The 25998-nt window shown below is 36.5% G+C and overlaps 1 protein-coding gene across 1 annotated transcript; it reads right to left on the bottom strand.

The window, feature by feature from the left end:
- Positions 1–18371: 18371 nt before the first annotated feature.
- Positions 18372–24716, bottom strand: LOC131035066 (calcium-transporting ATPase, endoplasmic reticulum-type). The gene is made up of 9 exons (XM_057966687.2): positions 24334–24716; positions 21718–23111; positions 21331–21424; positions 21069–21190; positions 20664–20942; positions 20101–20484; positions 19897–20006; positions 19282–19510; positions 18372–19165 (listed from the first exon to the last, which is right to left on the bottom strand). The coding sequence occupies exons 2-9, from the start codon at positions 23074–23076 to the stop codon at positions 18602–18604; spliced, it is 3141 nt and encodes a 1046-aa protein (XP_057822670.2). The 5' UTR covers positions 23077–23111; positions 24334–24716; the 3' UTR covers positions 18372–18601.
- Between the last annotated feature and the right edge of the window lie 1282 nt (positions 24717–25998).

The raw sequence follows: 25998 nt of genomic DNA, 5'->3' as shown, positions 1-25998 counted from the left end.
CACACAAGCGTGATTGAGACATTAAGCCCACCAAGATACCAAACAAATGTAGTCGCACAAGCACGATTTAGACCATGAGGCCCTACTTAGATGTTGATATGAGAAAGAGTTCAAGGGTCATCACTTCCCAAGTAACTACAATTCCCACGTAACTCTTCCTTCAAAGCTTTCACCCATCAGGTATTTATTTATAGTGAGTTAGAATGCCAAGGTATTCTAGCCATACTCACTTTGGGTCATTCCCTTCTCACGATTATCACTTGCTTGCAAAAGCAAATGGTCGGGAAGGCAGACCCTCTAAAGGTGACACACAATCAAAGACATGAGCATGGTATTGAAGATCTGGATTTCTGATCACCCTAAGAAGGATGAGAGCATACTCTCCTACTCCAATGTCAAACTCAACAATCAAATCAAGCATAGATTCATTCCATCCTATTTAGAAATCACTAGGTGCCTAAATATTAATTGCAAACACAAAGTTTAGTTGTATGTCCAAGGCAACCTGCAAAACCCAAGTCAGAAGTTTGATGTGTTTAGTCTCTGACTATCGATCCTGCACAAAACATGTTAGTAGTTTCATTTGTTGTCTTTGCCATGCACATGCCAAGGTTTTGCACAGAGAATTAGTACCAACAAAACCCAAAAAGCAGAAACAGAATGCAAAAGAAAACAACTTGCAAGTGAAAAACACTGTCTTTTACCTCTGTTTCTGGACTTTACACAGGCACAAAAGTCATGACACAGGCACAGATTGTCTTTGACACAGGCGCAAAATGCATAACACAGGCACAGAATGCTTGACATAGGCGCAGAAGTTCCCAGAAAGTCCTGCATTACCCTGTTTCTTGGGTTTTTGACCTGCAAATCAACTCAAAAGCACTCAAAAACACAGTTAAGGGGTTAGATGGTTAGTGTTTCACATCGGTTTCACCAATTAATGTAGCTAGGAAATCGAAAATCATCAAAGCAAGTAAATATACTAATCTAGCTCAATCACAAAAGCTCAAATGCAATGATCAATCCTAACACACTCAATAAAGACATGAAAATGAAACATTCAGAACTAAAGACTATGCAAACCAAATGTAGATCTAAATGCTTCCTTCATGTGGCTCCATTGTCCTTCTTTCTTCTCCAAATAGCTTTGTTGTGGATCTCACCTACTAGTGCATGATCATGATATGAAAGCAAGTAGACAAGATGATTGCTCAAGAGTACTCGAAGCGTGATTGATTCGACAAAGTAATTCAAAACAAGCGATTATTAGATAATGTGATTATTATTAGATAATCTGATTATGGGATTCAAAATGTGATCAATTTGGGGATCAGGGGCTTTGATTGAAGAAATTCATCCAATTAATAGATAAATTGGAGAAATGACAAGATTAGCATGAAAGTGATTCGAATGGAAATTCAAATCAAGAATAGCAAAATTATGACATGTGTATGACAAATTGCTATGCAAGGATTTATGACAATTTATGACAAAATTATGACAAATTGCTATGCAAGGATTTATGACAAGATTTTGGAATAGAAATAGACATTTAGGAATTTAGGAGAAATTAGAAAATTAAGTTGGAAATAATGACTTGGAAATTAGGAAATTGATGAAAATTAGGTAAATTAATTAATAATCTCTCATTCATTAATTAATTTACAAAAATAGGAGGAATTAATTAGCTAGTTAAATAAACATTTAATTGTGACAAGAAGACCTAGGATAAATAAATAATTTATTTAACCTAGAGAGAGAAATGACAAACAGGATTAAATGAATTAGAAATGCAAGGATGACAATTAGGTCTTGACAAAGGATAGTTGATATCAATTTGATCATGATAAATGATTTGATTGATAAATGCGCTGAGGAACAATGACTAATTGATCCAAATTGACATGATTAAAGAGGACAAGGATCGATGACAAATCGATCGTAAAATGACGAGATTGACAAGTTGATAAGAGATTGACAAGATCAACCAAAATCATGATTAAAGATTGTTATCGACAAGACCAAATTCAAGAGCGAGATGAATGAAGAATGCAGAAGAAAGACTTGATGCTCGCAAATGATAAAAATCAAGTGCGTGACATAGGAGAAATGTTAATGCAATGCAAAAACCTAAAATGAGGCAATGCGCAAATGTTAAAGTATGACTCCTCAAGCGTTGACCATTTTTAGGTGTCTACAGGCCTAAATTTCAGATTTCTCATCATTTCAACAAATAGCTGACATCTTATTGTCTTATTTAAAGGCTTAAAAATAATTTTCCATATCCGGTTAGCTTGTCTTTAACATGTACGCTTCAGAATATTGTCAATCATTGGTTTCAAAATGTTAGCATCAATATCAATCAAATACTTAGGATTTTTATGCAAAACTCTAGGAGGTGTTCCCAAACTTTGAGATGCCTCAACATTAGGATTGTCAACAACATTAGAGATAGATGGCATACCTTCAATCAGAGATGAAAATGATGACATACCTTGAAATTGAGGTGTACAAAATGGTGTAACTCCAACACTTGATGTCAATCATCATGTACTTGCAAATTCAAATGCCATAGAGGGAGTGCATTCAATATGAGATGTTGTAGATGCCAATGGTGTGCCTTCAACTTGAGATGTAAGAGATGATGTGCCTTCAACTTGAATTGTGGTAGATGGCATGCTCTCAACCTTGAGATTCAATTGTCTAATTGAATGAAGGTTTTGCATCCCTTGCCTTTGTGTGGCCAATTCTATCTCTCTTAGATTGGATGGATATTTCATGTTCCTCTTCAATTGGCACCTCTTCTTCTTTGGTCAAAAGTGAGAGGCAAAAAGAGATAAGGAAGGCGAAAAGTGAGAGACAAACACAGACACATGACCCTCACCCATTAACATTTTGGCCTCAATCAAAAACTCCAAACTGTATACAAATACTCCAAAAAGTCAAGTATACATCAAATACTCTAAACCATGTAATCAATACCCTTAACCCTATAATCTATACTCTATACCCTATACTTGATAATAACAACCATAAAACTTAAAGGTCATTTAAACCTAGCTATAACAAATACCCTTAACCATAACCCAATATGCTAAATCCTCGACCCTATACAATGACTGTAGACCTAGAGAGGGAAGGGAGTGAGGAAGAAAGTGAGGTAAAGAGACCTATATACACTTGAGTGAGGTGAGAGAGGAAAAAATATGAGGTAAGGATGGAGGGTGAGATGTAAACGGAGGGGGGAATAAATGGGGTGTGACACTTAGAGAGGGAGGGAGAAAGAAGAGGGATACAAGAACAAAGAGAGAGAGAGAGAGAGAGAAGGGGAGATTGCAGGAGAGTTAGAGATAGGGGTAAGGAGGGAATGGGATAAAGAGTGTATAAAGAGAAGGGGGGAGAGACCTAGGGAGGGGAAGGAATGATGAAGAAAGTGAGGGGGATACCTAGACAGAGGAGAGAGTGAAGAAGAAAGTGAGGGAAAAACCTAGAGAGGGAAGGGAGTAAGGAAGAAAGTGAGGTTGAGAGACTTGGGTATAAAGGACATAGAGGGGAAGGGAGATGAAAGGCCATAAGGAGGATGAGGGGGACATGGATAACTTTAAGAAACCACCCCCCGGGCAACTGTGTAAAATCCTAGCGAATCGGACTTTATTTTCGGGGAGAAATTTTCATATCGATGGCGAATTTTTTTTTTTAAATGGGAAAAAAAATTATTTTGTATTGGCGATTTTTTTCTAGGGTACGATAATTCCATAAATTTTTGGCAAATAATACCTTGTTCTATGGGGAAATATTTATTGTGGGAGGCGAATAATTTTTCTTAAAAGGAACAAATATATAATTGTATGAGCGAAAATTTTTACTCCGAAGGAAAAATTATTTAAATGTATTGGCGATTTTTATCCACCGCTTGAAAATTATTTAATGTATTGGTGAATATTTTGTTATTTATGGAAAAATATATAATTTATTGGTGATTTCATGAATTCATTGCCATTAATAGACAAGGCACATCACATCACATCAGTACATCACATCACATCAATACATCACATCACATAAATTCATACTACAATGAGTCTGGACTCTACATGATGTATCAATAAGCGCGGCCTCTTTAACACATGAAGGGTGACACATACCTAAAATCTATCAAAGATTTTAAACCGTTCGATGATCGTAGATCAATGGCTGAAATTTTATTTTGGCCCAATTTTTTGAAGAGAACATAGCTCACCAGAAAGTGCCCGGAATGGAATTGGATTCAATAGACACGTATCAAATGTCACGTATCAAATGTCACGAATCACGATCGATAATTTTTTTCATTTAATATATATCTATTCACTTACGGCAATCCACTCTGTCCCCACGACTTCTAATGTGATACTTGCCAATTTGGTACTGGTTCATAGCTGTTTCCATTTTCGCACAATAGTGCATTTATGGGAAAGATTTGCAGAGATATGAAAGATTTAAAAAAATTTATAGCAGTTAATATGGTTAAAGAAGTAATTATTACAATCAAGAGCTTCAACAATTTATATATGATCTCTGCTTCTTTCATCTTCAATTAGCCTTTTCCATTTGGTATTTAAATCGTCGGAGCTTTAGCTCATGATATTTTAGGTTTATAGGCTCAGGTAACCAGGTTGTTTAATTTGTTAATCTGTTTTCTCAAGATGGACACTCCCATCCGCTTGAGAAGCATTTTTGTAGAGGACCAGAGGGCCTTTCTAGGCTCCGTTAAAGACCCAACCCTCGAATCAGTCTGTAATGAGGTTGGGTCATTCACCAATGAGGTTGTGTAGATGGTGTTGGGCAGAGAGTTTCTGCAAAATGAACATAGGTACCATGTTAACACGGACATTACATCCCGCTTCTTAGCGTCTCTTCTGGACCTAGGAGGAGACAAGGTGGATATGCTGATGCTCTTGAGGAATATTTTTAAGGAAGACTTCCTTGGAGATGACATTACTCTTTTCATCCTTGTAGAAGTAGGGGTGGGGATCCCTTGGGCGAGTGAATTATCCAAGCTTCTCCTCCCCGACCAAGTAGTGTCAGTGGCCAGGCAACCGTTTCTCCTAAACCTGAATGCAGAGCAGCTGACACGTCACAGAAAATGGGCGCAGATTGGCAGGGACTTCCTCCGGAAATGGTTCCTCCTGGACCACTTTCCAAACTACATGTGGCTTGAAGAATTCTACATGGAAGGTGGGCCAGATTCTTAGGGCAAAATTGTAAACAATTCCACTACCTGTGCCCTAGCCCCGCCCGCCTGTAGTTTTTTTTCCCTATGTCCTCGAACCCTAACAGGCTGAGTGACAGTGGCTCACTCAATTTGGCTTTTAAGTTTTGGGGGGACTCAAGTCTTAGACGAAAAAATTGTAAATTTCAAAAGCATAGATATTAATGATAATTTTTCAAATTCCAGTTTGTTTCAGTTTGCCTCTTACAGTCTTATGGATATAAAAATGATTTCTATGATTCTATTTCATTTTTATTAATTAATTTCTTTCAAATGCTTTTTGTATATGAGCTACGTTATTTCAAATATTTGTTAAACAATAGAAATAAATTTAATACTGTGATCTTTTTTATGTAATGCTATAAAAACAAAAATTCAGTTCGTTCCATTAATTATTTGTACATTGAATATGGTTGATTATAATTTTATAAATATACAGTCATTCGAAATACAAAATTTCAAAAGTTTCAAGATACAAAATTTTATCGGTAAAGGTTTTTTCATTCTATTAATTCAAAAGTTTCATGATACAAAATTTGCAGTCATTCATGCATAAATGCAAACAGGGAGAAAACCATACTGCCCATAGCTTATAACAAGAAGACAAAAAAACCAGTTCATTGCTGATAGGCCACTCACTCAGTCTCACTATCCCCCTGGGTCGCCTCCTCCCAGTCCCTTCCATCCTCAAAGGTCGATGCTTTGGCTTTCCCTTTTTCCACTTCAACTTTCATTTTTGGAATGCAGTTTAGGCACCCGAAGTCGGGGTCGCCCTCCAAGCTTGCCAGTAGCTATATGGCTCTTCCTTCTTGAGCCCTATCTCTCAATTCCCTACCAACCTCCATCCTTGCCACCACATGCAAAGCCTTCAGGACTTCATCCACCCTGGTTAATTTCACAAAGAGTTTCATCACTTCCCACCCCACTCAGGCACGTTCACGACACTGGTATTTGATTTCATCCTCAGGGCCACAAATAAAAGGAAGTAATTCATCCCAGTCATCCCCTTCCTTAATTCGAATGCCAACTCCCAGCACCACCCACTCCAAGATTGAATCCAGGTTAATCAAAAAATCCCCATCAATCAATTTGACCAATGTGAGTTTTACCTTTTCCACCTCTGGTTCAAATTCACAGGCCCACGCCAGAATCAGAGAGTAAACCTCCATGTTAGTTTGATACTGGTGACTGATATGTGCCACCTCCTTCGCAAGAATCAGTCGAGCTGCTACCCACAACTTCTCCTCCTTAAACTTGAACAATCCTTGCATTCGTTTATCAGATACTTTGCCCAAAAAGGGCGCCAACTTCTTGTCAATTCGAAGTGTGAAATTGGCCTTCATGGTCACCTGCAATTTCAAAAGCACTTCCTGCAAAAAATATCTTACAGAAGCCACGATTCTACGAACTATAGATTTGTTCTTCTTCAAAGCAAAAACTGGAAGCTATGATTCTACGAACTATAGATTTGTTTTGCTTCAAAGCAAAAACTGGAAGCTATGATTCTACGAACTATAGATTTGTTTTGCTTCAAAGCAAAAACTGGTACACAGATCATAAGATAATAAATTCTGCCTCCGTCTTAACTCTTATAGGTCGGGTAATGAATGTGCACGATAAGGAATTAATGCCATGAGATCAAGAAAAAGATTTCCTGCCATCCTCCCCTTCCTCCGTTCGTGCGACATGTCGCAGACAACTCCTTCTGCAACAATTAATCACCACCTTGGCATTTGTACTTTCCAAATTTTCTCGCCTTAACAGGTTGAGGACTGCACATTTTTTTAAATTAATACACTAAATTTGTGTTGAACATTTATATATATTTTTAAACTATTTTTTAAAATTATATATCGTAAACATATTTTCAAAGAATTTTGTTAAACTTTAAATTAATATTTTAGATTTAATATTGAATGTTTTCTTTTTTATATTAAACTTTTACCTTTCAAATTGTATATCAAAATATATATTTTTATTTAGTTATTTGTTTTATTCTAGAATCTAAGTTTCATGTTTTATACTATTTTTGAATTTCAAATTTTTACAAATAATATTAACATTATATTTAATAGTTATCTCAAACTATTGCAGTTTGCACATCTTTAAAATTTAAATGTCTCTTATTATGGGACCGACGACATTTGACAACACTCAAGTTCTCAATAGGTATCATCATCCGTCGAATGAGCAAAGATCAACAGCTTAGGGTGGATTTCGGCCCAAATGTGGGTATTGAACACATTTGTGAGAACTTCGCCCAGAATTGAACATTGTAAATTTAATTAAATATAATTAAGTCTATAGTCTATAGACTATAAATCTCTTTTTCAGGTGGAATTTTAAAATGATTAAATAGACTTTAAAAATAGACCCGAAAAGTGACACGAGTATGGTGACGTGCCAAAAAATGGCAAAAGTCGTGGGACCCACTTCATCTGAAAACAGGTACCATCGACCCGACGACTGTTGGATGAACAAAGATCAACAACTTAGGGTGGATTTCGGCCCAAATGTGGGAAGTGAACACCTTTCTAAGAACTTTGCCCGGAATTGGACATTTTAAATTTAATTAAATATAATTAAGTCTATAAAGCTTTTTTCCGGGTGGAGGTTTAATATGATTAAATAGACTTAAAAATCAAACCCAAAAAGAGACATGTGTTTGAGTATGGTGACGTGCCAAAAAAATGGCAGAAGTTGTGGGACCCACTACATTTGAAAATAGGTACCATCGACCGTTTGATGAATAAAGATCAACGACTTAGGGTGGATTTCGGGGCGAATGTGGGAAGTGAACAACTTTTCTGAGAACTTTGCCCAGAAAAGTGACACGAGTATGGTGATGTGCCCAAAAACTGGCAGAAGTCATGGGACCCATGACAACTGACAACAGGTACCCGAATGTGGGAAGTGAACACATTTGGGAGAATTTGGCCCAAAATTGAAACATTTTAAATTTAATTAAATATAATTAAGTCTATAAAGCACTTTTTTGGGCAAAAGTTTAAAATTATTAAATAGACTTAAAAAACATACCCGTAAAGTCACAACGGGTACCCTGGGGTCCCTCGTCTGTTGGATGAGCAAAGATCAACGACTTAGGGTGGATTTCGGCCCGAATGTGGGAAGTGAACACATTTGGGAGAACTTCGCCCAAAATTGAACGTATTACATTTAATGTCCTTAGAATTTATACAACATGATTCATAATGTCCTCGAAATTTATACTAAAGTAATGAATGTTTTGTCCTTTGACATCGAATAGTTATTAATAGTAATTAATAAAATTACAACATGATTCTAGATATTTTGCCCTTTAGGTTTTACTTTTCTACTTTTCAGATTTTTCAAAATAAGAGACTCATAAATCATAATCATCTTTCATTTCATGGACAAACTTGTAAATCGAGGGAGATTCCAAAACAACTACTAGATTGAGGAATGCAAGTTTCAACAGAGACTGTCTGCGCCAATCTAGTGAAATAGAAATTCCAATTTCCGGGTAAAATCTAGAACACCTACATCTCGCCTTTTTTGCTTTTGGTAATCTCGTGGTCCAATTTGAGGGTTAGCATTTTCAGGTTTTTTATCTAGCATTATTTTGAATTATTAACAATGATAGTGATGGGGAAAATGGGAAGCAGTAGTTCAACAAGAAGCCAAGTGAAAAACAAAATGTACCTAACCGAACTGGTTAAAACACCAGGTTTCACTGATGAATACCATGATATTTATGACCCTGCTATCCATGGTGAAAAGTGTATCATAGATATTAGATATACATTGTCTAGTAAGGCGGGAGATGCATCCAGGGTAAAATTTACTGTTTTCAACCTAGTGTTAAAACAAAAAACAAATAAAATCGCATCGTGGGATGTTGGATTAGGAAGCATGGTGTTACTTGAAGTATTCCCTTGCCCTGATTTTGTCATGGTCTGTGCCAAAAATTATGATGAAGATTAAAAAGCAATTGTCAATAAAAATACAAAAGAGGAAATTCTATCCATAAACGAGGGAGAATTTGCTCGTTTGTTGAACGTAGGATTTGAAGCCCAAAACTCAAATGTCCAAATTGACCTTGAAAAGCTGGCAGGGAATTATGAGAGTCTCAATCCAAGTCACAAAGATTCATTTGTCAAAACTCTAATAAAGACTGGTAGTGGTACTAGTATTGTGTTGGATCAGAATCATAAGCCTCCTTATGATTCTAACATTTTTGTTCCATGGGTTGGGGATAGTATTTCCTTGCTGTCATTTTGCTTGGGATTGGAAAATGATAGGGAAGTGGGTGCAAGCCTTCTTGAAATGATTTATAATATCCATTGTGTAGGCCAGCCAGTAAGATATAATTTTATTGAGCACATTACAAAATCCATGTAAAAACAATTACTAATGATCAAAAACGGTTCCTGTAAGACATTTAGGTTCTCATCCTACTTGTGCTATCTCCTTCTATCCAAGTATCGTGCAATATTCGAGACCAACAAGCTTCAAATTGTGAGCTATAAGATTGATGAGAAGACTGGGAAGAGAACAGAGTGTCCAATATATGATTGGACCCCAAAGATAAGGATGCATGATAACAGAAAGAACTACAACCATTTTGTAGACTTCTTTTTGGCACCAATGTATAATGAAATTACAAGCACTCCAATGCCTAGGTTTCTTGTGTCTTGTAGAGATTGCATTCAACTCGAAAGTCAAATAGAACTGGCTGACTAGTTCTTCATGGAAGAATTCACTATCTTAAGGTTTTACGGATCGACAGTAAAACCATACAGACTTCCAATACATGTGACAGAGAGTGTATTTGCATTAGAGTATGTACGGCAATTGGAGAGTATAGATAGGCACTTCCATGGTCACCAAAAGTTGAGAATATTTCCTTCCTTGCCTTTCTCATGTGGAGGGTTCACATTTGAGAGAAAAGCATTCAATGTGGCACATGATTTTTTGATAGTTTTTAACTTTGGTGATGAGGGTCTCTAGCAGTATGATCCAATCGGTGTAGTTCAAGCAAGGCTTAAGAAAAATGGGAACTCTTCAACGTTATGTCAACATGAAAGTAAACCATTGCTAGAAAAGCTTAGAAACAAGGACTCCTGGGATGAGGTTAAAAAGAGATGGAGAAAATTGCAGCTAACAATAACATTTCAATAGAAGAAATTTCATCACAAATTATGGCATTGCACACACAGAGGACAACAGAGGAGGGCCAGGGCATCCAAAATAGGAGGTCCTACAATTTCTACCTAAAATTTGCTAATCCATCTAAGAAAAATATTCCCAAATCAATTATGCATGAATGTAAAGAGAATTATTGGACTCAAACCAAAATAAATGATTTTTGGACTATGAGGAGGAATCTCGGTGAACCAAAGACAAGTGCAGAATTTGAGAGCATTGACGAGGATGCAGAGTTTAGCAAATTGTGGAATATGGAGCATCCCACAACATCATATGATAGGAATGAAGATGTTGATCAGTATGAGTCTAAGGTTGAGCCCACTCAAACAACTACTACAATCCCTAAAATATTAGGTGCAGTCCATGAGGCAATGAAAGACAAATATAGCAAAGGGGCAAGCATTGTGGAAAAAATGGGATTTGAAGGTGGTGGTCTAGGTCCCAGAGGAGAGGGCATTTGGTATCCACTTCAGGTACAAATTCCATCAGGGTCAAAATCAAAAGGTCCTTATAAACCAGTCATTGGACTTGATTCTTCATATTCATCATCGATAGGTACTATTCATTACCCTCAGAATCCACCTACATTTGTTTCAGATTCAAATCCACAACCACCACCACATCATGGTATTCCCATTGGTGGTGAATCAAGTGCCACTGCCACTAGTGGGGAATCTGGGGATAGTATTCCTATTATTGTTCAGTCAAGTGACGTTGTGATTGGTGATGTTGGCATGGGTACTACTACCGATACTAGTTGTCTTGGTGTTGGACAAGGGAAACAACAAAATATCTCTCGCAAGAGGCCACTAGAGGTAGATACTCAATCTCATACTATTGAGAATCCTATATCAAGTGCCACTGACACTACAAATCAATCATTTGCAGCTTGAGATCACACACCTCAAAAGACTATGAAAACGACACATGAAAGTGTTAGTGGGAGTGGGATAGCATCAAGAATTGTTGTTGGTAATCCTAATCAAGCATTAGTTAAAACCACAGGAATAAGTGGACCTGGAGCCTATGGTATTCCTATGTCACCTTTCAAACATTCAATTGCTTCAGCAAGCCCAGATTTTCAATTTCGTGATTACTATGAAAAATATGAACACACAACAAAAGAAAATAAAGAAAAAAAGAAATCATTTCATAGGGTTTCCGTGTCTGAAGTTGTAAACGAACAACCTGCAAGGAACAGGGTATTTCCAACATATGACCCACACAAAGATATGATGGAGTTCATGGTTGTTATGCCCCCAGCCCCATCTAAAGATAAAAATCCACCACACAGTCAGATAGATCCCTATCAATTTCAAGTTAGCACCCTCCAAATGGATTTTTCCAAAGTACATAATGTGGACAAAATTAGTGTGTCAAAAAGGACTAACGAAGTGGTCTACACTTCACTACTAAAGGTGGAGAGAGAGAAAAATAAATTGGAGAAACAAATAGAAAAGTTACAAGCAGACCTCGAAAACAAAAAATCAAGGAGGAAAGCAATAGATAGCAAGTGCAATGATTTACAGAAAAGGATAAAAAATTTGGGCTTTGTAGTAGAAATTGCAGAGCAGGAGAAGAAGGATGTAGAATTGAAGGACCTGACAGAACAAGTGGCTAAAAGCAATAAAAAAATTGTAGAGGAAAAAGCAAGTTTTCAAAAATTATACAAAAGTTATGAGTCTGTTGCCGCCGAAATGAGAAAATTACAGGACCTATTGGATCATGGGAAGGAAAAAGAAAAACATTTGCAAGATGAAGTAGAGGAAGAAAGAAAAAAATGTGCACAAATGAAAGAAGACCTGCACAATGCAAATGATAAACTCTTGCTAGTTTCTTCCTGGGGCACTTTCCTGGTTCCTCGAGGTCGACCGTGGCATAGAAGTGCATTGGTATCTCAACTCCCCATACATTGGCACATACCTCCCCATTTGCATCGATTTGTAAAAAGTTATCAAGATTGTTCAAATCTATGAGTGTCCGCCACTTAACAAATTTTTCATCAAATAGTGTTGGTTGATTTCGATAGAGATTGTCGAGGGTCATGCATGTCATCTTACACAGTGTAGCATATTCTGCAATATACAGAGATCTTTTTTGGGCAGCCTTCATAATATTTCTCATTTCCTCTAGCATGGGCAGAAGAGCTGCTAAAGTTAAGAGTGTCTCTAAATTACTTAACCTGCCAAGAAGTTCAAGAAATTTCGGTTGTTCCAATTCGTCGCGAGTTGTGTGAAATAGTCCAATCAAGGATGGATATTCTGAAAACACTCGATGCGCTGGACCATCCAAAGAGATCCATCTAGTATCATTATCCTTGAGAAGCTTGTTCTCATCAGTTAATCCATCAACAAAGTGTTGAAATTCCATAAATCGCTTGGGACTTCAACAAAAGTGTGAGTAGAGCTCTCTGATTAAAATTTCAATTTTTTTAACCGAAGCAAACTTGCTCACAATTCCAAAAGCTAGATTCATTCTGTGAGCCATGCAGTGAATTGCAGTAATGTACGATGCAAATGAAGTTTCAATCTTTGTACAAAGACCGTTCCTATGACCTTGCATTACTCAAGCTCCATCTGCTCCAACACAAACCAATTTTTTGGCTACCGTCATGTCATCCATACCTCCATATTCAATTAAGCTTCTCTTTACTAGTTGAAATAAATTTTCCGCTGTTGCACTCTCCTTCATTTTAGCAACAGATAGTAGATGAGGTTGGCAGGTATGATTCTCTACAGTATAAACATGCATGCATACCCATGAAGTATTGTCTACTGCTGTAACTTCATCTAAAGAAAATGCAATGAAGTTTGACTCTCTTATTTTTTCTTGTACATCTTCTTTTTCAACCTCAGCAAGACAACTTGCCTATTCCCATCCACTGTTTACTGACCAATGTCTATTAGGATAGTTAGGAACTTTCAAAAAGTGTAATAAACCACTAATTGATGGGAAATCTGTCATAGCATGCCCTCTGCTTAAAATATGAAAAACAATGCTTAACTGAACAACTTTTCCCAGATTCTCTATTTGCATTGCTTTTCCAAAAACAACTTCAATAGAACCTTTAACTTCAGCAAGCTTCGTCTGTAATTTCTCATGAAAATAATACTCTTCAGCATTCCTCACATGCTTACATTTCTCCTTTGTTTTCCATCTTATCACTGATTTTTCAACCCCATCTATCATTTGTTTTTCATAAACTTTACCCATATGCTTTTCTATGGTGTCAAATTTTAGCTGCAACCTAATTTCCTTGTTATGTTTCCAAGTGCAAATCTTACACCTACATTCTATTGGAGGCTCGCCTTCAATTGGATTCTCCACTGGTTCAATGAATGGATACTTTGATGCCCAATTAAATTGAAAATTCCTCACTGACATATCCCACTCCCGATCCTTTTTTGATTGTGGTTCACCCTTTTTTGATATGGCTTTTCTTTTCCCCTTCTGTGCATTATCATCAATGGCATTATCACCCAAGTTGATTATATCATTCCGGCTAACTTGGGTATCTATCAGATAATCTTCTTCAAGATCATCCTGATCTGAGATATTAGGTTCATCGTCATCTTCAACATGCGGTGCAGGTGGCGAATTTTGTACTTGTACTTGTGATGATGTACCTTCCTAATTTTTACCACAATCTTTTCCAATGCCAAAGTACGAAGACAACGTTCTACTTTTTGTTGGCCTCTCCTGGCCTTCCCCACATTCAGGTTTCCTACCCCTCTTCCTGTTCGACATCTCCAACGAAATAAAGGCTGCCAAAAAAATATCAATTTATTGAAGAAGCAATAATAGACTATAATGTATAATATACCACTTCAAAAATATGATCGCTCACCTTTAGGCTTTAGGTCACTAGCAGTCGCCAATGCAGTCAACAACAATGATTTTCCTTGGTCTAAAACTTTGCTATTGATCAGAATTCAGAGCCTAGAACCCACCAGATTGTGTTGAGATAGATCTGATCTTTGCATGTATTTAAATTTTATACCAATCCTTATATGGCGAATTTCGCGGGAATTTTATATGGTATAAAAATATTTGGTGAATCCCGCGTAACTATAACATGAATTATGTAATTATCGAGGCGATTATAAGTCGTCCAAATACGACTTATGTAATTTTTGAGGCGATTATAGGTCGTCCAAATAATAGGAGAATACAATATAGTTGGTGAAAGTTGGGGTGAATGGAGACATGCATCGGCAAGATGTCGGGCGAATTGGGTCCCCCTAGCTAACAAATCTTCACATGCCTATAGGCAAATTAAGGTCATCTATTAAGGCAACCTCAGAGAGTGTAGGCGAAACAATTAAATTTACCATGTGTCCATCATATATTGTATTGGCGAAATCGTCGCATAGAAACATTTAATTGCATAAAACATATGGTGATCGGGTCATGACTTTGACGGAAATTGATAATGTTTTGGCGACATGCCTCCCCCAGTTGGTATAAAATATTTGCCATTTCCGACATGGCCGACGTGAAAAATTTGCCATTGGCAAATATTCGCCACTAAAGTAATCTCTGGAGGGGGATATAAAGGTAAACATGAAGGGAATAAGATACTTGGGGATAAAGGACATAAAGGGGAAGGGAGGCCTGAGAAGCCTAGACGAGAGATAGAGGTGGGACACTTGGGGATAAAGGATATAGAGGGGAAGAAAGGTGAGAGTCCTAGAGGGGAGAGAGATGTGGGAGGCTTAGGGATAAATGACATAGAGGGGAAGGGAGGTGAGAGGCATAGAGGGGAGAGAGGTGAGATGGGGGTTTAAGGGGGATGGGGGGGATAAATAGGTAAATGTGAAGAAAGTGGGGGAGATACCTAGAGTGATGCAAGAGCATCCCCGATTCATAGCAATCTTGCATCAACCAAAAACATTTTCCTTTTTGTTTTGTTTTCTATTTGTAGTTTCAGTTTTCCTTTCTATGTGTCCCAGTTTTGGCTCATCGGATCTTGTGGAGTTGGATTCTACTTGAAGACTTGATCATTTTTATTTCTTCCAGACCGCATCGCATTTGGATCATTTTCTGGTAAGATATCACTACCGGTTTCCATGACAGTTTCCTATTATCGGTTGATAGTCCTTTGTTACTAGTTGCCTGGACCTATTTTGGTGATCTACCGGAACCCCTTCCAAAGCTTGCAGAGCCTTGGGTATTGATTTCAATGTTCCTTGGCATGTGTCCGAATTTTTCTCGTTATATACTGTAGCGTCCTAAAATTGTGACACTTGCAATTTCGACTGCATTTGGGTCTTCACGATGGCGGCGCAACGTTGAACCTGAATGGAGACCCCGAAACTTGTTCATGACATCAAAAACTGCATTTTTCAGCACCCTGGCCTGATCCCTCCTTGCACCCTGCTGTCCCGAGAGGTGGGACCATGGCGCCTAGTGCCCTGGTCCTTCAGGACTAGGGCGCCCAGCGCCCTGGTGCCCCAGGACCATGGCGCCCAGCGCCCTGGTCCCTGGCCCTATTTTTGGGCCCGGTCTCTTTTGGGTCTCGGGTCTTTATGTTTGCAAATTGGAAAATAATCTTCCCAGGTCAGCCTAAGGTCGAAAAAATCAGTCTATCAGCCCTAATTGACAAGTATATAAACTACATTTCCTCTCCCATTTTGGTAGATGGAAAAAAGGGCGGGAAATGATATTCAAGCATTCAAGCATTCAAGCATTCAAGCATTCCTTCAAGCAATTGAGCATTCTAAGTCTCCATTCAAGGCTAGGTGTTGCATTCAAGACAAGGATTCAACCATTGAAGAGGAGATTACTTACAACACATTACATACAACATACATTACACCTTCGCATGTAAGAATACAAACATTCTTACAACAAGGTATCAGTACTTGTTTACATTACAAACATTTACATTTACAGCATTCTCATTTCTTGGTTAATTCCAAAACTGGGGTTTGACCTAAAGGCAAACCCCTCATCCCTAACCCCCCAATCATCCTCTCTTTTCTATGTGTAGGTTGCAGGTACGCGACTGTAATTGAAGATCTGGAATCCTTGTGCAGAGACGAACAGATCCCCCTTTGTTTCGCGGATTTTTCGGAGGACCGTGTGCACGCCGGGCGCCATCGTCCTGTCAACTTTCGCTCAAATTTGCAGAACAGCACCGTCTCGACATTTCACTACTAATTCCAGGTCCGCAGCTTCATCCCATATCCCTATCTCTATTTATAAGCAAATCTTTCCTACTTTACATGCATTCCTAGTTCAATCTTTCTATCTACATTCTTTACAAAAGAGGGTATCCTTGATGTCACAACCCTTGAAACTCATTTAGAATCCAATCTTGCATTGCGTGGGATTGGATCTTGTGGGTTTCAACCCCTCTTTTGAATGTAAAGTCCCTCCTAAGTGAAAACCATCAACCCTAGTGACTCTCCCTTCTCTCTCCTTGGAGTTGGGGAGGGGAGAACAACTAGGGTTCGATTTTTCCACTTTACATATACATTTCATCCTTTGGATTTTCTGGAGGAATCTCTTGGCAAAGGTCGACCTTGTTATTTTACATGTTAGGTCTTGTTCTTCGGGTTTTGATCCCTTTTGGGCCGACTGGATCCTTTGGATCGATATATATATATTATGCATTAGAATGTAATCAATTAGAGAATCAAGTGGCTAGACTGTGCATAGAAGATAGATCATAAGATTCAAGGTCTCAGTTGTGACCTATTCTACTAGGCCTGTGAGTGAGTATGTTGTAAACCGGTTGTTATCGGTTGGATGTAATCAAATTTCATGCAATAAAACAATTTGTCTTACATTGCCTCCTTCATATATTTGTGTTTCCATTGTGTTTACTCTTGCTGACTGGTCCAGATTGATCTCTTTGAGGTCCCTCCTCACAGGTGACTGCTTCAAGTGGTATCAGAGTGAAGTTTCATTCCAGAGGTTGCATGTCCTAAAATTTTGTTGTAGGGTGGCGGATTGCAAATCCGACCTATAGCTGCAGATGACTAGCGTGAGTGATGGCGCAAAGAGGAGCTAGGAATGGTGGAGTGCATGGGAATGCAGACCTTGTTATGATGGAGATGTTGTGAGGAGTAGCAGACCAGTTAGAAGTCGTGGAGACATCCCAGAGAAGAGGTCGACATATTGAAAATGTAAGTGAAGATGAAGGAGGAGAAGCCTCGACTGAACAAGCAAACCTACCAGTGGTTGATCTAGATGAGGGAAGGTTTTTGAGGGTTTTGAGTAGGGCGAATACTAAACCTCATTTTACCCCACCAGAATATGATGGGAAGTTAAATTCAGATGAATTGATGGATTGGATCTCAGAGATGGAGCCACAACAGACGCTATGTTATGTTGTTTGCAATAAATCGGGACCACTTTTTGTGGCCCCCCTTTTTGAAGCCATTAATCTCCACCATTTTCAAAATAAATTAGTAGTTTAGAAAGTAGACTCGAAGCACTCCGACTCTTGTTCTTGTTGCATCTTCAAATTTGGAGTGTAACTATGTTCAATTCATCGTCAAAGTTCAAACTTTACTGATTTTAGAAGAAAAAAAAAAGTGGCATCTTAAGACCCCCTTTTGGTACCACAACTTGGTGCACATACCCAAAAGTTTAGTAATTAATCACCAAGTGTATAATTTTATTTTGTTTAATTAGAAAATAAAACCAATATGTTCTAAGCATGTTCTTAATTTGTTGTGAAGATATTTCCCTCAAAATATTTTCTTCCATTTCCAATTGACAAAAGGAGAACAAAGATCTCATTCAACAACATTTTCCATTTATTTAGCAAATATATACACACAAAAAAAGCTATCTGTATTGAATAAATCCTATAGAAAACTTTCTTTCTTCAAAAAATTAACATGTATTGTAAAGAAAATACATTTAAAAAGCTTCTTTAATTATATATAAGAACAATAAATACATAAAGTCATTTTCTTTTCATAATGACACATTTTTCTTTTCTTTACATTAACTTATTGTTACTAGAAACCCATGCATAGTCATGGATTAGGTTTCCTCTTAAGTATTACAGAGGTAACTATGATAATTACAAACTTATAGTTGACAAATTATGGTGGAGATGATATAACTTGCAAATTCTTCATGACACCCAACTAGTAATAGCTAAAGAAGAAACAAAACAGTTCACAAGTGTCCCCTTGTTTGTTAAACGGTTTTGTACTTTTGGTGTACTCTTGATATTCTCCTTCCGATTAATTTAAGAACTTCATCTATCAGAATCACTGGAAATGAAACCACTATAACTAAACACCACTCATTAAAGCTCAAGGGTACAATGCCAAAAATGTTAGCAAGAAATGGAACATATAGGATCAAAGCATGGAGCCCAAAAGAAACAGACATTGCCAACAATAGCCAAGGATTTATCCAAGGTGGCATGGTGAGCAAACTATTATTCTCAGACAGAGCATTGAGTGAGTTAAACAACTCAATGGCCACTAGTACAGACAGAGAAAGAGTTGTTGCTTTTGCTTTTCCACTTGAAAAATAATCACAAGGATTGGAATCAAATGAAAAAATTCTCCCACTAGCTAAAAAAGGTGAAACTTCAAAACCTTCCCAAGATGGACATTCACCCCATGAAGTGAGTTGTGAAAAGGTTACTAATGTGTGGCCATCTGCAGAGAAATCAATCCCTAAAAATGAATCATGTGTGTACCACAAAGCAAATATACCAACCGTTGCAAGCCCCACATATAAACCAATGACCTGCATTCAGGAAAGAATTGGAAAAGATTAAAAATTGTTCCATGGTTGTATTTTAAATCCAAAGTCAACAAAAAGATAACTAGAAATCAATGGTGTTGCAATAGAAAGCTCAATACCATGTAGCGGAAAAACACCCAGGCATTGATGAGGCTATCATTGCTTTTTCGAGGTGGTTTTCGCATGATATCTATGTCAGAAGGATTGAAACCAAGAGTTGTTGCAGGAGGACCATCTGTGACCAAATTTACCCAGAGAAGCTGCACTGGTATCAAACCATCAGGCATGCCTAATGCAGCAGTTATAAATATAGAAGCTACCTCACCAATGTTTGATGATATCATGTACCTGTAGAAAATATGTCAAATAAGTTCAACATCAATAAATCTCTTCCATTATTCTTGAATTCTAAGGCAATGTATTAGATCACAAAAATATGGCTAGATTGAAATAATGTATTCCAAGTTTTGATTTGTTTAGATGGTTCATCCCAAATCACATTAATAGATGAGTTTTACTAGAGAATCTACAACAAATACGTAGGTTCTATTGGAGAAACTACATTCACTTCGATAGGTCCCATCAATTAGTGTGATTTCAGATGAACTACCTAAAACAAGTTAAAATGTTTTCTTTAAATTCAAATGGAAAAACAACTACCATGAACTATGAATCCAGTATAATTCCTTCTCAGAATTAATCCTATGGTTATGATCAAAAGAAGAGATGCCCACCTTATAAAGGATTTCATGTTATTGTAGATTGAACGACCTTCTGAAACAGCAGCAACAATGGTGCTGAAATTATCATCAGCCAAGACCATATCTGATGCTTCCTTCGCAACCTGAAACGTAGTGAAAAAGTTAAATATATGATTACAATATAAATAATACAATGAAGAACATTCATATTTTGATTAGATAAGAAGCCCAACATACCTCTGTACCAGCAATTCCCATGGCAATTCCAATGTCTGCAAGCTTTAAAGCAGGTGCATCGTTAACACCATCTCCAGTCATGGCGACAACATGGCCAGCTTCTTTAAGCATGCGAACTATATCTTGCTTGTGCTTGGGTTCTGCTCGAGAGAAAACACGACCACCAGGCTTTGCTAGAACTTCACGACGCTTGTTTAAAGGAAGTTCCATGAATTCTTTTCCAGTATAACTTTTCCCACTAAGATTCTCTGTTTCATAAAATATACCAATATCCCGACAGATGGCTTCTGCTGTGAACTTGTTATCACCAGTAATCACCATTACTCGAATACCAGCTTCTCTACAATCTTTTATTGCTTCATGAACTTCTTCACGAGGAGAATCCTATCAATTTGGAATATGTTTCATGAAACTGTGTTAAATGGCAGCAAAATCCATGAAGAAGAAACTGTGAAATGTTTGTTATAGGATTTTTTTCAAACATCATACTAATTCAACATTTAAGGAAAACAAGGGAAGAGAACAAATAGACACTTAATGTTTTTGAATGTGGTAGAACTTACTCTCAATCCAAGAAGACCAACAAAGATTAAATTGTTTTCTATCTCAGAATAATTCGCTGGGTCTAACAATTTTATATGAGCAGGATGATTCTCTCCATCGTAATCATTGAACTCTCCCAAGTCTTGTTTGTATGCAAGGCCTAAACAACGCAAAGCCTTTGAACTCATTTGGTGAAGCTTCGTCAAGAGTAATTCTCTAGATGCATCATCCATTTCAACTATGCTTCCATCTGCTAATTGTTGGAAAGCACTTCTTTCCAATACATTTTCCATAGCACCCTGCACAAAAGCTAGATATTAGTACCACCAAAAGAATGCAGTCAAAACCCAAAACTATTATGCTAGTAAAACTACAAGTCATAAAATTCAAGTCCAAAGTAAAACTATTTTTAATCAAATACAAACCTTCACTAAGAGGCGATTCTGTCCAGAGATATCTCTAACAATAACACCCATAGATTTCCGGATTCGATCAAACTCCAATAAAGCCAATCTCTTTGATTTTTCTATCAACTGATCGCAATAAACTACATTAAAGTAAAGACAGTGGATCAACAGGTTAGAGAAAGCACGGAGAACATAGAAATTACAGAATATGACTTAAAAACATGACTAAAAAGATTTCTAAGTTGCTGGATAATAGTATAATTTGGGCATAGGCACTCACCTAATTTTACTATGCCATTCTCAACAATTAAATTGCCAGTGTTACCAGTGTTTGAGGCCTTCAAATCTGACATTCCCATCTTTTCAACGAAAACCTTTGTAGAGGAAGCAGATGAAAGATATAATATTAATTATATTATAGACAATGTATAAAAAGCCATAAGTACACTTTACCATTAGAAACTCCTTTTGTTTCTTAATTAATAGCAGGAGGATTCTATACGGTAGATGACAATATTTATGTTCTTTTCTCCTCCTTTTAAAACTGTTGTTGAAAAAACTATTTTGTCCATCGGTGCTCCACCTAATATTCTATCTAAACTGATTCAACACCCACTTGCTCTATTATTTATAAATGTTAAACCACAAAACAGAGAGACAAGCTAACCTTCAGAGCTGCTTCGGTGGGCATTCCTGTAGCACGGAACTGGTGACCTTCACAAGAAATTCCTGCATCATTGCAAGTTGCAGCAATTTCCGCAAGAGTTTCCAAATTTGCACTCGTTTCTGCTGGCCAATCTAAGATGCTTCCATCAGTGGGGTTATATGTTGTTCCTTCTACATGAAATTCTTGAACTGAACTCACGATCTGACCTAAGGTTACAAATTGAGTAACAGACATCTGATTTGTTGTAAGTGTGCCTGTCTTGTCAGAGCAAATCACTGTTGTACAACCCAGAGTTTCAACACTAGGAAGCTTGCGCACAATGGCATTCATTTTTGCCATCTTTCGAGTCCCAAGTGCCAAACAAGTAGTAATGACAGCAGGCAATCCTTCAGGAATAGCAGCAACAGCCAAAGCAACAGCAACCTTGATATAATAGGTACACTTCCCAAATGAGAATGTGATATTCTTTGGCCAACCATCAACAACATCCCATGAGAGAAAATTCTTATAGCTGATGATCCACACTAGAACACAAACAAATCCAATAGCTTTTGTAAGACTTTCCCCAAATTCATCTAGTTTCTTTTTCAAAGGTGTATCATCATCTTCAAGGGCAGCTTCCTGGATTTGTACTTGAATTTTTCCTACCTCTGTAGACATTCCAATGCTAACAACAATGCAAGTACAACAACCATTGACAACAGTGGTTCCTGCAAAAACCATGCATTTTTTAGCCTGCAACTCACAGTCGTCTATAAGGACCTCTTTTGTGCTTTTGATAACAGGGTGGCTCTCTCCAGTGAGGGAGCTTTGTTCCATCCTCAAGGTTGATGTCTTCAGGGATGCAATTCTCATGTCTGCAGGAACCTTATCTCCCACCCCCAGTTCAACTATATCCCCAGGAACAAGTTGCCGAGCTGGAAAATTGGGAATACTAAATCCATCTCTCAAGACCTTTGCTTGCTCTGGTTGCATTTCTTTCAGGGCTTCTAAAGCCTTCTCAGCATTAGTCTCCTGCCATACTCCTACAATAGCATTGAGCATGAGAATTAAGAGAATTACCAAAGGCTCCACGTAGGCTGTCATGCTTGCCTCCCCAATCTCATTTTTATCCAAGTAGGCAAGAATGAATGAAACTAAAGCTGCCCCCAACAGTATATGAACCAGTCTATCGTCAAATTGTTCTAGAACCAGCTTCCACAAAGGTTTGCCATCTTCCTTCTGAAGTTCATTCCACCCATATCTTTGTCGGCGTTTCTCAACTTCTTGAAAGCTTAGACCTTTTTCTAAACTCACATCGTATTCTTCCAAACATTCCTCCACTGTTTTGGACCAGGCGTAGAATGGCTTTTTCTCCATGGATCTCAAAATGCACAACCACCAAACCAAATAATCTGAAATGAAACAGATTTGTCCACCATTAAAAAAGTAAGAAGCTGAACGTCCAAACAAATTGGTTTTCTCCTCAAACAATTACAATTTTTATCAAAGAAAAAATCATTAAACAATAAGCAGGTAATAGCCACAGCAACCAATAAGACATCAAATTCAAATTGCCTAAGATATTCCACAATGATAAAACTTCTAATGAAACTTTTAATGAAAGGAAACCTGGTAAGTCATAGTGAACTGTTGTACATCACAAAACTCCAAGTTGTTCAAAAAAACAGCAACCCCTCAAGTTCTCAACAAATAAAAATAATAATACTCTCTTAAAAATTTCCAAATTTTCAAAACAGAGAAATTTCTTTTTGCCAAAACATCCTTGAAATTCTGATCCGCAAAGAAAATAATGTTCATCAAACAAATCCTTGAACATTTATACCCCCTAGGCTGTTACATAAACAATACCTTATAACACCCAAACTGCCTATCTTTGGATTTGACAAAGAAAATTGATATTTTTACAAGCCAGAATAAACCTGTCTAAATCCAATCTGATTTGCAGCAATAACATGGGCCACATCCACCATGGACAACTCATTTCTCTAGATTATAATAAATAAAATCCCCAATTTACTACTAGACAACAACCAATGAAATTATAGATAAAAATTATATCAGGGAAAAAGATTTCAGTAGATACAGCTCATCTGGAACAAGTTTAAATAGCATATTTTAAGCTTGAATTTGTTCAAGTAATTCATCTGAAATCATACTAGTTTCATCAATAAGATCCACCTATTAATACAAAGCGGCAATTAAACTATTGTTATGCCCATAATCCTTCTGTTATTATCTTCAGTGTAATGCCAGAAGATAGAGATATGAATAAGGGTTAAACTTAAAATTCTGCTCCACTTTTCAAACAAACAGTACTTCTGTATAACTGCAGTAAATCCAACAGAATATAAGTTTGACAACTAAATTTTGGTTTCCATTAAATCCCAATCATAATAAAACCATTACATCATAAACTCAAATTTACAGAAAAACAAAACACCGTTCATGTTTTATCCAATTTCCCCAAATCCACCCGCGGAAAATTTTGCCTACTTTAAACTCCAACAAAACCTAATCATTCCCATGACACCATCAAAGCTGAATTTGACAGTAAAAAGAATTCAACTTTGTTACCCCAAAACAAAAAAATAACAGAACAGGTAAGAAAAATACCAATTGGAATGAGATCGAGTGGGAAGCCAGAACATGAACTAAATCACCTCGATCCAGAAAGATCAAAATCCTACAAAACAATTCGACGGTGACGGACTTATTATAGCACTGAAACATCCGGGTTCGAATCCCAGGGGGTGCCAGCTACAGGGATTCCAAAGCATAACTGAGGAAGCAACATTTTAGAAAGAAAGCAAAGGTGGAAAAAGAAAATGCAAGCACAATTTTCAAAATATTTGCATAAACTTTGCCTCTGTAAAGCATATAGGAGTATCCTAGCAGTTGCAGAAAACAAAACTTGGCCTTTCTTTAATGTATATTGTTGGAGAATACAGGTCTAAAGGAATAGTGTTTTTATAGCAGGCAGAGCCGAAGACCCGCAAAAGTTGGCGAATACCAACGCAAATGAGCAGGCCGCAAGGCACCTTCGCGCCACCTTCCTGAGCATAACATCATGATGCAAAATGCTTTACTTTTCCTTAAATTATTATTAGTAATATTTCAATAAATGTCTATTATATTGTTTGAGAAAATAGGTAAATCACACTAATTTATTAAAAAATGTTTGGACTTTATAATTTAAGAATTTAGGTGAGGTGGAGTGAAGAATTAAATGCATCAATATAAAAAATATTATTATTAGTTCAATATTCAATGCTAGTGTAAATAAACAACTACAAGTTTACATTTAATTTCCATTAAAAAACATTATTGAGAACAAATCATGTTTGTACTTAATATCCATAAAAAATATGAGAACAAATCATGTAGTTAGTGTGCAAGGTAAAAATAAAGCTCTTAAAAAATAGGTCTATATTTTGAAATATTGAACGATATCTTTGTTCCAAAAAAATGTTAAAATTGGATGAATCTAGAGATCTAAAACAAAACAATATAATTTAAATATTTTTGTATGCATAAATATAATTTAAAATAAAATAAAAAAATTTTATAAATAATTTTAAGGTAAATAAAATAGTTTCAATTGATATCTCTCCTTATTTTTTAAAATAAATGTATTTAAGATATCTATAATAATTTTACAAAATGTCTAGGTAGATGGTAAAATTTCTTCTATTTATGCACATCTCATGTTTATTCCTACTTTATATTTCAATCTATTTAGGTATGTAAGTCTTCAACATGCTAATTCTTGTATCCCTCTAGATAGAAGCATAAAGGTGTACATCTTTTTTTTTTGTTGTTCAAGTGAAACATTCAAATGGACATTTTAAGTAAAAATTTTAATGTGTGTTATTTATAAAAGTAAAATTGTTAAGAATTTGAAGCTAATATGAATTAGTGTTTTTTTAAGATTTTGTGTATAGATTTTAAATATATATTTTTGAAAATTTTAAAACATAAATTATGTAATTTTTTAAAACATAAATTATGTAATTTTTTAAATAAGATATTTCTTATTAACTTGTTTCTAATTTTAATGATAATGTCTTTTCATGTAGCATAATATTTTTAGAAAAATATTAATTCATAATTTTTAAATAATATATCATTAACACTAATATATAGGGCATGAATATTTTTTGTTGCATATTTTATTTTTTATTTTTATTTTAAATTGATTTAGATTAATTATAATTTTAAGTAATATTTTTCATCCAATAGAGCTTTATTTTTAAATTCCTATAACTTGTAGTGTATTGG

The sequence above is a fragment of the Cryptomeria japonica genome, chromosome 3 (genome assembly GCF_030272615.1).
Source record: "Cryptomeria japonica chromosome 3, Sugi_1.0, whole genome shotgun sequence".
Classification (NCBI taxonomy): Eukaryota; Viridiplantae; Streptophyta; class Pinopsida; order Cupressales; family Cupressaceae; genus Cryptomeria; species Cryptomeria japonica.
Note: the sequence above shows the minus strand (reverse complement) of the source record. Positions and strands in the feature narration are given on the sequence as shown.